The following is a 12,236-nucleotide window of genomic DNA, read 5'->3' on the forward strand; positions in this document are numbered from 1 at the left end:
TTGTGTATTGAGATTTTGAAGTGGTTGACTGGGTTTTTCTCAATAAATTTACTGAGAAAGAACGGTTTCTTATAGAATGATTTATGGTATTTTCTTATACAAAAAACTTGTTTGATATTGTTTTTTGTTTAACTTTTATATTGGTCGTTTAGTTTCTTTCATAACCATTTTGTAATGCGTGGAGACAAGTTTGTGGTTACTGAAGATTGATTTAGAATAATGGAATGGTTCTTTGCTGTATTTTATCTGCTTGCAGTTGTTACATGTTTGGGATTTGTTGTTTGTTGAGTAATTGGGTTTTGAAATTATGGGGTTTGTAGGGAAGAACAAGAGGGAAGCTGGAGAAGCTATAGAGAAGATTGTTAAAAAAACCCGGTCGGTTTGAATATAGGTTTTTATGGTTTTTATGTTAAAAAATGAACCAAATTGAACTAAAACCGGCTGTTTTGAATCAATTTCGGTTTGGTTCCAGTTCAAAATTTTTAGTTTTTCAAAATTTTATTTTGGTTATTTTTTTAGATAAAAACCGAATCAAACCGAAAATGATCACCCCTAGCTCGAGCCTAATATACAACTGGGGCTCAAGAAGTATGGGTTCGAGTATGATAATCCAAGCTCATAATAGGCAAAAAGTGTATAGGCTCGGGCATCTGGACGTGTGCCCAACACCTAGTAGAGGGGTTAGGCACCCAAGCACTCCTTTGGGCTCAAGTGTGCGCTTGAGCCCAGGGGGTGCTGGGGTGACCAGCTCTCATACTAGGCTTTGGGGGCACGACCAACACCTAAAGTGTTGAGTTGCATGCCCAACAAGATGGGCAAATGAACATATTTTTCACCTTTAATGAGTTCAAACTCAACACTTGTCAGAGATTTTTCCAGAACCCCACGCAGGTCCCTCAATATTTTATACTGATCTAATATGTATTATTTTGAGTAGAATATAATTCAAAATATCACAAGGGTAAAATTACACTTCAACCCCTCCTCTCTATAAAAGGACAAAATTCATGGGTTATAAATACGCCATGAATCCTACAAGTTAAAGGTTCACAATCTCTTTATTCTTAACATTTGTAGCATATATATTTTCAAAGTCTATCTCTCTAAAATATCATTGCATTTTCTCTCTCTATAAAGTTAATGCCTTTACCATTGGAGAGTTCCACATACATCAAAGAGGAACTTTTACAGGTACCACAACTGTCGGTCACCTGATTTACTATGCACCACTTGTTATTACTATAACTATCAGTCTTGATGCAAACCTTATGATCACATGATCACACAACTCACAATCAAGATTGATATCTGATCTTGGAAAGCCAAAAGAGATCTGATAGGAGTGTGACACAGTGTAAACTTATCCCAAGACACCAATATTATTGGAATGAAATTAAATGATGCCACGAAGCCAATTAATCTTTGATAAGTCAGATTCAGTTTGTTCGAGAATCATATAATGCAAGAATCTCTCTCACACGTTAAACTGAAAATTTCAGAAGTATTATTCATTAAAGGTGCCAAAATTTAGGCTTACATGTGTTTAAATAGTTTTAAGAAATTAACCCTAATGGATCTACTCTTGTGAGCTGAATTGACCCACTTACAAAAACTGACCCAAAATCTTTACTAGTAAGCCCAAACCCTAATCCAAACAAGTCTTGGATCCTAACTAAAAACAAAGTATTAATTAAGCCTAAACAAGCCTTAGGTTATAGCTTACAAAATAAAATAAAGCTTAAATGTCCTAAGTCTTTATTAGTCGTGAGAAGAGAAGAAGAAAAAAAACATGTGCATAAATAAAAAATCAATGGCCAAGATGAAAATGGCGCTGAACTTTGGGGCTGATAATTGAGTTTAGCATGCGTAAAATTACATGAAATTAAAAGTTTAGGAGGCAATTATGGGTGCAATTAAAAACAATTGGAAAAAAAGGGACTAAAGTGAAATTTGTCAATCCCAAATTAAAAACCTTAATTTTTAGGGTTTAACTTAGACGATGCGTCATTCAACCATTGTTTAGCTTCTTCTTCAACAGTTTTGACTGATCGAGTAGACACTTTCAAGAGAATGAAAATAATATTTTCGATCATCTTTAGAGTTGTAACCACCACCATTCAACTGAGAAACACCTCTCTTTAAAGATCGGTTACTCTTATTAAACATTCACATCCTATTTTTTTTTATAAAAACTTAATAACATTTAGCCCCTGATCAGTCATCACTGCATTTTCTAATTCTAGGCTGATTGAGTTCGCACTTCAAATGAATGAATGTAGAGCTACAAACCTCCTAATTGAGTATAGTTTTAGATCATGATGTTAAGTTCCTTAGCTATTTTTGGAAGACTTTGTAGGGGAAGTAAAGAACTAAATTTTTATTTTCGACAACTTGTCATTCTCAAACAGATGGACAAACTTAGGTAATGAATAGAACTTTATCATAACTTTTGCGTGTTGTTATTCAAAATAATCAAAAAATTTGGGAAGAATGTTTGCCTTTTATTAAGTTTGTTTATAATAGAATTATACATTCGACCAATGACTTTTCTCCTTTTGAAATTGTTTATGGGTTTAATTCACTAACACAATAGACTTAATTCCTTTGCTTTTAGAAGAAATGGTAATTTTAGATGGTGAAAAGAAGGCAATGATTGTAAGACAAATCCAAGAGGGATTTCAACTGCAAATAGAGAAAAGGAATATATTATACATTTCTAAAGCAAATAAAGGGTGTAAACAAGTTATTTTCCAACTCGGTGATTGGGCTTAGGTGCACATGCATAAAAAAATAATTTCCTAACCATAGAAAATCAAAGTTATAGCCTCGTGGTGATTTTTCATTTGAAATTTTAGAGAGGGTCAATGGCAATACTTACAAAGTTGATCTTTCAGGTGAGTGATGTTAGTGTCACCCTTAATGTTGCTGATCTTACTTTATTTGACACAAGTTTTCATTCGAGGTTCAATCATTTTGAGAAGAACGTGGATGATATGAATCATCCTATGAACACTAAGGACCCATTACACGTCCCAAATGGGCCCTTCACAAGGTTCAAAGTGAATGCATTGAAGGAAGAATTGAATGGACTGGTTGTGCAAGTTTTAGCCTAGGCTAAACTTGGGGATCCTTTGGAGCATCAAAATGAGGTTTTAGTACATTTAATCCATGTGCAAGAGTGGCTCAATCCACCCTTATTTGGACCTTAAAGTTTCAACAACAAGATTGTCAATTTTATATCAGTTTCGACCAACCTTATTATATGATATTTCCATGTAAAGAGAAAACACAACAAAAAAAAAAACAAAGGAATCCAAGCTGACAAACACATATGGCGGCAAAGTTTCCTTGTTGTGCAAAAATAATTCAGCAACTTAATTGTGTTTTCAAGTATTGAAAGGATACCAAGAGGTGACAAAAAGAAGCATTAAAGGCAGCATTATTTTCCTTCCAAAACAAAGGATAATTACAAGGTTGAGATTATAATCTTATTCTAACATGGAAACCAAGGGGCAATAAGTTCTCATTTATTTCTTTATATACATGTATGTTAAATTATTTGATTACTAGAATTAATGAAATTTTAAATAATAAATTATAATTTTCAATGTTAATTAATTTAGGTCTGGTCATGAGAGCATATTCATATCAATCGTCCAGAGAGCTGGGGTAATAACATGTTTGACATTGTCACTCAGAAACCACTCTCTATTAGTTTCAGGTAATAATAAAATATAATTAATTGTAGTCAATATTATTTATATAAATTGAATGTAAAAAAAATATATTAACTTTGTGGCTTGTCTTGTTAGATGGTGTAGGGCTAGACATTTCACAGTAAATGCCAATCATGTCCATGAGTTTTAATGGGATGAGTTGGATACACAGTAGCCGCATTAGGTATATATTACAAATGTATTTAATTTTTTTGTTATTTTAAGGTTAATTATTTAATTTTAATTGATTATTTGAGATAATTGTTTTATATGTTCTGATAGGTTATATGTATGGCATATACAGAAAACTTGATACTTTCAGCTTCGCCTATATGCCGTGAGGGATTTGACATTTGGTTAGCACAAGTCCCTCTACATTGCTTTGACATTGTTGAAATGCATGGTCCAGATCGGGTAATGCGATAATTTGGACTATCTCAGCATATACCGGATTATGTTGATACTAGAGAGAAGCTGCACAATATTAGTTGTCATGGTAAGTGCTAGGAAAATTGGTTGATAATTCATGCATCTTACCTTCATCTCTGGATGCTAGGAGAGATCGTGTTTTTGAGGAGCGGCAACCTATGATTGCTATAGATACTTACACGTCATGGTATATGTCCATTATACGCTGTTTCATTACACTGACCTGGTGGTGTTTCCAAAGACATCCACGTAACCCAATGCACTATACCCCCTAGTATTCGAGACATAATCAATTGGTATGCAATATTATTTTACATTTATTAAATAACAGAATAATTTTATGGTGGATGATGACTACTAATTGATTTTTAATGTATGTATATAAAATAATTACTTGGTACGGGAAGCTCGAAAAGCAAAATTGACTATTTATAAAAGTGTCGATTAGATGGGACGTATCGTGCCCAACACCTTGCTTGATTTATGTTGTGGTGGACTTATAATTTTGAAATAGTCTTATAATTTGGTCGTCTTATCAACTTAATTGTTATTTTGCAATTAATTTTATTCTTTTTAAAAAATATAAAAAGGATAAAATGTAGTGGTCTAGTAGGTTCTTGGTGGTTGTGGTCCATTATGCTCTGAAATAAAGAAGATAATAGTAGGGAGACAAACAAACCTGCAAGAAATAAAGGAGATTAGCACATGTATGGTCTGGATGCATTTTGAGACTTACGTGAAAGGCTGAAAGAGACTCTTTTATCTCTAGTTGATATGTGACAAGGATATTTTGTTTCCCTCAAAACCAAGCAACAACACTGTTTAAATAGGAGAAGTGGATAACACACAAATCAGCCCGGAACTCTTGCCAAACAATTTCCTTTTGGAATTCAAAATTCAAATTCTAAGATTTAGTTAATAAATAGAAGGGGTGGAGGAGCAGAGGAGGCAGGAAATTGCTTTGAAGCAAATCACATTCACCCAAGAAGGCTTAGGCTACCTCGAATTTGCCCAGAAAATTTAGTTAGGATTTATTATCTTAAGTTGTTCTTTACAGTTCTGTTCTTTCAAACCTAGTACTTTCTATTTCAATTGTTTTAGGTTTTCAATTTAGATTAAAAAAGACACTCTATCAATTCTTGTTTTTATTATTTAATTCTCATCTTAAAAAAACAACAATCATTAATCATTACAAGTGTTATCAGAGCCATGTTCCTTTAAAAAAAAAGGTTGAAGGCACTAGAGTTCCACAATTGATAGAGATGGTAACATGGATAAAACAATAGCAATAGACGCAACAGTAGAACCAGCAAAGTCAACAACAATTACTGGATAATATAGTTTAACAATTAAAAACTATGTCTGCTAGAATGGATCAGATGTCTAAAGCCCAAGGGAAAAGGCCTATTAGCTCCCCACTAAATTCTCCTACAAGGTCTATCAATGGAATTAAAGGAATGAAGTAATTCTACAAGAAGGAATCCAACAAGTTCAGCTCAGATCAATCTGATTGGAATCAATCTGATTGGAATTTCCCTGATTTAATGGAGATGATCCTATTGGATGGGTATACAAGGCCAATCAATTCTTTAACTTTCACAATGCCTCAACCCATATAAGTTATTTATAGCCAGTTTCCACAAGGAAGGAAAAGCTATAACGTGGTATCAAAAACTTAAAAAAACAAGGATTCTCACAAGTTGAGAGGTTTTTGTACAAGCCCTCCAAATTTGTTTTGGGACATCATCCTATGATGACTCAATGAAGGCCCTCATAAGCATTAAGCAAACTTTAATAGTAAAGCTCTACAAAACCCAATTCAAGATTCTTTTGAATCGGGTCAGAGGGTTATTCGACTCTCATCGACTCAGTTGTTTCCTATGAGGGTTGAAGGAAGAGATCAAGATCGGAGTATGGATGTTAAACCCCCAGAACTTAGTAGCTGCTTATGGATTGGCCAGAATGCGGAAGGAAAACTTGACTATTATGAGAAGGACTTGGAAACCTAGTTCTATTAGATTTCAAAACTGAAATATAATGTCGGTCTAGCCCAAGGTTGAAACAGATCAGTTTTTATACAAAAGCTCACTCCAACACATGTGAAGGAAAAAAGAGATAAGAGGCTTTGCTTTTAAATATGATGGCAAGTGGGGCTCAGGCCATAGGTGTGGAGGTCCAGAGTTGTTTTTTATAGAGGAAGTAGAGGAGGACACCACTGCTTTAACTAGAGATCTCATTGATTTGGAGGAACCTTAGGAGGACAGCACAGAGGAAGTCGACATATCCCTTAATGCTATCATTGGGAGTCTAAATTAAACTGAATGACCCTAATTTTATAGCTTTAATAGACATAGGGAGCACATATAACTTCTTACATCCAATAGTAGCTAGAAGGGTAGGGCTAAATATTTCTAAACATAAACCCATCAGAGTGAATATTACTAGTGGTTCAAGGTTATAGAGTGAGGGAAGTTGTTCAGATGTCAAACTATTAATTCAAAGTGATCAGTTTATCACACATGTCTATGTTATTCAATTGGAAGGGTGTGATATCGTTTTGGGAATCCAGTGGCTCAAAAGTCTTAGGCCAATTTTTGGAATTTCTCGGCTTTAATAATGGAATTTCAGCAGAGTGGTAAAAGGATCTAGATTAAGGGTATGGGAGTTGAGAAGTCAAATGTAGACTATGGTCCAACATTTTTACAAGAGATGAGAAAGGTGGCATAAAGCTTGATTTTACAAATTTGAGAGATGGGTTCGGTTCAGAATGAGATTCCAAAACAAGTTGAAGACCTGTTATTAGAGTTTAAGGAAGTGTTCCAAGAGCCAAGAGGGTTACCACCTAGCAGGTCACATGATCATTCTATAGTTTTGAAGGAAGGTACTTCTCCAATAAGTGTATGACTTTACAAGTACCCATATTACCAAAAAGCTAAGATAGAAAAGTTTGTCAAGGAAAAACTAGCAATAGGTATCTTAAGGCCCAACCAAAGCCCATTTTTATAACCAGTCCTATTAGTTAGAAAATGGATGGCTCCTGGAGAATGTGTGTAGACTATAGTGCACTCAACTAGAAGACAGTGAAAGACAAATTGCTTATACTAGTGGTTAAGGAATTATTAGATGAGCTTTATGATTCTCAGATCTTTTCTAAATTAGACTTGCGATTGGGTTTCCATCAAATCAGGATGGAGGAAGATGTTTCCAAAACAACCTTTAGACCTCATGAAGGGCACCACAAATTCCTAGCAATGCCTTTCAGTCTCACAAATACCTCTTCAACCTTTTAAGGGCTGATGAATGACATCTTTCGACCCAATCTCATAAGGTTTGTATTGTTTTTTTTAATGATATTTTGGTCTACAGTCAGAATGAGGAAGAGCATGTGAGGCATTTAAAGGTGGTCTTTGATACTTTGGTGCAACATAAGTTATTTGCAAAATAGTCCAAATGTAAATTTGCAAGTAGTGAGATCGACTACTTGGGGTATATTGTCTTGGATCAGGGGGTTGGGGCTAACCCTGGTAAGGTAAAGTCAATGATCAATTGGCCTAAACCAAAAACCCTAAAATCACTAAGGGTTTTTTGGGTTTAACAAGCTACTATCAGGTTCATCAAGGGTTATGAGGCTATTGCAGATCCATTAACTAGACTTTTGAAGAAGGGGGCATTTAATTGGGATTCTGAAACAGATCAAGCATTTGAGCCATTAAAGAAGGTTGTTTCTACCCTACCAGTCCTAGCACTACCAGATTTCAATCAAACTTTCATAGTGGAATGTGATGCTTTAGGTTCAGGTTTTGGTGTTGTATTAATGCAAGGAGGTAGACCATCATGAATCTACAAAGGGAGGGGTTTTATACTACAAAGGGAGAATCTACATAAGTATATCCAGCTCTATAAAAGAGGCCATCATGAATTATATCCATGATAGCTTAGTGTTTAGACATACGGGTTTTGAGAGAACACTTAAAAGGGCAAGGAATGATTTCTTTTGGGTGGGAATAAAGACAACATACAGACTTATTTTAGGCATTGTGAAATCTGTCAAAGAGCCAAATGAGAAAATATTAAACCTTCTAGGCTCTTACAACCTTTACTACCCACTAGGCTATGGTCCTCCATATCCATGGATTTCATAGAAGATTTACCAAAATCATACTAGTATTCAGTAATCTTGGTAGTTGTGGATAGGTTTACCAAATATGCTCACTTTATTTTTGTGTCTCATCCTTACAGTGCTACAAAAATAGCCAATTTATTTTCATAACATGTAATGAAACATCATGGACTACCAGACAGTGTAGTATCTGACAGGGATCCTACCTTTACTAGTAAATTCTAGGGGGGAGTTGTTCCAAGTTCAAGGGGTTAAGCTATTGATGTCTACGGTATACCACCCACAAACCGATGGTCAGTCAAAGGCAACTAATAAAACATTGGAAGGTTATTTGAGGTGTTTTGTTAGGGATAATCCCAAGACTTGGTCAAACTGGTTGATCATAGTTGAGTACTACTATAATATCAGCTATCATACTTCCCTTGAATCCACCTTATTTCAAGCAACCTATGGTTACCTACCTCCAAGCCTTACGGATTATATTTCAGGGTCTACCAACAATCAAGCTGTAGAGGAACAATTGCAATAGAGGACAAAATAAATTGCAGAAATCAAGTGAAACTTAAACTAAGGCACAAGAGAGGCAAAATAGATAGACAGACAGACAATGGAAGAAAAAAGATCCAATTTAAAGAGGGCGAATGGGTTTACCACCAACTACAGCCATTCAAACAATCCAACATGCCAAGAAGCAAGAATAAAAAATTAGCATATAAATACTTCGGGCCATTCAAAATCTTGAAGAAAGTAGGAGAGGTGGCTTACCAATTAGATCTTCTAGAAGAAACTCATATTCACAGTACATTCCATGTCTTACTGCTAAAGAAATGGGTCGAAAGGGTACCATTCCTGAACCAAGGCTATCAATTTTTTATCCCAAGCAAAAGACTCAACCCCAACCTGCGGAGATCCTTGACAAAAGAAGCAAGATGATAGAAGAGGTGTTGTTAAGGTGGGAATGACAACCTAGAAAAGATGCAATATGGGTTGAGAAAGCTTGACTAAAAGGTGTTTACCCTCACTTTGAGGTCAAAGTTTTTTTCTCCACTATGCTTTGAAATGAAAAAGATAGTGGTAGGGAGACAAGCAAACCTACAAGAAATAAAAGAGATTAGCAAGTGTATGGTCTGGATGGATTTGGAGACTTACATGGAAAGCTAGAAGAGACTCTTCCATCTCTAGTTGACATGTGGCAAGGATATTTTGTTTCCCTCAAAACCGAAGCAACGACACAATTTATATAGGAGAAGTGATCAACATACAAATCAGCCTAGGACTTTCGCCAGACAGTTTTTTTTTTAAATTCAAATTCTAAGATTTAGTTAATAAATAGAAGGGAAGAACAAGCAGATGAGGCAGGAAATTGCTTTGAAGCAAGTTACATTCACCCAAAAAGGCCCGAACTACCATGAACTTGCCTAGAAAATTTAGAAAGGATTTATTATCTTTTGTTGTTCTTAATTTACAATTATGCTCTTTCAAACCCGGCACAACACTTTCTATTTAAATTGTTTTATTTTTTCAATTCAGATTAAAAAAAACACTTTCTTGTTTTTATTATTTAATTCTCATTTTAAGAAACAACTATCTAGAATCATTATATAAAATGTGTCTATTTATAAAGATGATAATTTTGGAAAAAGAGGATCCAAATTGCAAATGGTGAAAGCTCGTCAAATAACTATTTAATTATTTGTAATACTATAATAAGTAGTTAGTTGATTACGATAAACAACAAGAATTAAACTCTTTTTCTTGAAAAATGGGATTATTCATCTGCAGGCCAGATATAATAATGCCTCTTTAAACAAGTCAGTGGCTTTAAGGTTGCACAAATAAGTACCAATTTATTAATAAATTAAATGAGCTGACTTTCAGCACCTTCATATAGAGAGTAGAAAAAACTGAAATTGTTCTTGACTTTTATTCTGTTTGCGGCTAAACGATACAGATCATGGGAAATTAGTACAAAATGTCTCAAGATTCATGGCTTCTAAATCATAAGCATGATGATTATTGTCTTAATCTCATTTTTAATTCTTCATATGCTCGAGAGAGGATAGAGGCAGGGCTAAACAGATAGATTAAGCCGTTAAAAGTTCAAATCCTTGATTCAAAAGAGCCCCAGTAACCCATAGCTTCAAATTTGGCAAGTTCATGTCCTGCTCACTTTCTTTAACCTGTTTCGGCAATAATAATTTATTTATCAATCCATGAATAACAGCATGAAGTAATCAAAGAAAGCTTAACGAAGATAGTGAAGAAAACTCACATTTAAAGTAAACGTTAATACAAACCCCTCAGAAGTTGTAGCCAAGTTTGAGTTTTGAACAATGAAGCTTGTAAGGGACTCGAGAGCCCTATAGAGCGAGGCTGCAACGCCTTCTCCCTTGTTGCACGCCAATCTCACGTAAAACCCTCTTTCTTCCACTTGAAACACATCCATCTAAAACCCCAGATGCAAAGTTAAACAAGTTTTAATAGTATAATTACTTGTTGTGCTAGTCAAAATTAATAAAGTATGATAATTAAACAAACCTTGATGATCTTCTTGCGAATTGGATGGTTGTTACTTGTATTTTGAAGATTCTTTGGATTTCTATTTGACCCTTGATATCTATCTGATCCTATTAAGGATGATTCAAGGCTGGCAATATCGGCTTTTAGCTTATTGGCTTGCATTTGCAGCTCTTGCACATATAATACGGCATCCCCAATTATGGAGGCCTTGTCCATCTGTAGTTCTCCAAAGATTAGTGTCATGATATATGTATATATAGTCACCTGGGAATATCCCTACTGTTACAGTACAGCAATTTAAATAGCAAATGCAGTCCTAAATACATTTAACAAAGTAAATATTTCTTGCTCGGAATCGAAAACTTATAACCTTTTTAACTTGTAATAAGCTTGAGCACTCGAGCTTGTCTGGCATTAATGGTAATGTCAAAGTTAAAGTTAGGTCAGGATCACATATATAGGAATACATACCTTAGTTATATTAGGAACCAAGGACCGCAAAGCATAGAGCTTCTCCTTCATCCTACCCCTCCTCCTTCGCTCCGAAATCAATGTCCTTGATCGATCCTTCTTCGTTTTCTTAGTCGTTGTGGTGGTTCCAGAAGAGTCTTCCTCATCAGTATTTTCTTCAGCCTCTAATCCCATGTCCCCGTCAAAACTCGGCAATGCAATGGGGACGTAATTGGGATCCTGTTCCATTGCACTCGAAGTGTGTGTAGGAACATGGTTGATGAGATCACAATCAAATTTATCTCCTGTGGACAGACCAAATTGGTTATCCACCAAAAAGCCATTGATAAGATCACAATCGAAAGCAGTGATTTCATTCTCTCCTCGAATTAGATCAATGTATCGATCGAAGTTGGCTTCATCAATGAAATCATGCAACTGAAACTGATAATTAGTCTGTGCTGCTAAAGGGTTTCCAATTGGATCATCCATCCTATCCATTCCTTGAATAAGAGAGGTCTCCTCAAGTAAAAATTGATGGGAGTTGGGAGGGCCATAATCTTCTCCTATATAGAAGGTAAACATGATTATTATTTTTTTAAAAAAAAGGGTGTGAACGGAATCTAGATGGAGAATTAATCTCTGACGTTGGAAGTGTTTTTAGTTTATGTTTGGGAGGTTTCTGAAACAATAAAATTAAAAAAATAAACTATGGCTTTTAGTGACTTGTTAGTGCTTCCACGAATTACAATATTACAACTCGTCATCTTAGATCCTTCGAAGGGGAATGACTTTGACTGTATTTAGTAATGTGATGTCTGTGTTTTTCAAATAAAAATATGTTAAAATAATAGTTTTTTATTTTTGATATAAGTATATTAAAATTATTAAAAAAATTAAAAAATTATTTAAAAAACAGATATTATCACGCATGCTTAAGAAAATAAAAAACTAGTCAATCTTACAACATTGAAGTTCTGGTTTTAGGCTCTGTGATCTTT

The 12,236-nt window shown here is 34.8% G+C and overlaps 1 protein-coding gene across 1 annotated transcript; it reads right to left on the reverse strand.

Moving 5' to 3' along the window:
* Positions 1–10,166: 10,166 nt before the first annotated feature.
* Positions 10,167–11,784, reverse strand: LOC133680568 (transcription factor FER-LIKE IRON DEFICIENCY-INDUCED TRANSCRIPTION FACTOR). The gene is made up of 4 exons (XM_062103581.1): positions 11,257–11,784; positions 10,804–11,001; positions 10,538–10,711; positions 10,167–10,445 (listed from the first exon to the last, which is right to left on the reverse strand). Exons 1-4 carry the CDS (start codon positions 11,734–11,736, stop codon positions 10,350–10,352), a joined length of 948 nt encoding a protein of 315 aa, XP_061959565.1. The 5' UTR covers positions 11,737–11,784; the 3' UTR covers positions 10,167–10,349.
* Between the last annotated feature and the right edge of the window lie 452 nt (positions 11,785–12,236).

Source organism: Populus nigra, chromosome 19 (assembly GCF_951802175.1).
Source record: "Populus nigra chromosome 19, ddPopNigr1.1, whole genome shotgun sequence".
NCBI classification, from domain to species: domain Eukaryota; kingdom Viridiplantae; phylum Streptophyta; class Magnoliopsida; order Malpighiales; family Salicaceae; genus Populus; species Populus nigra.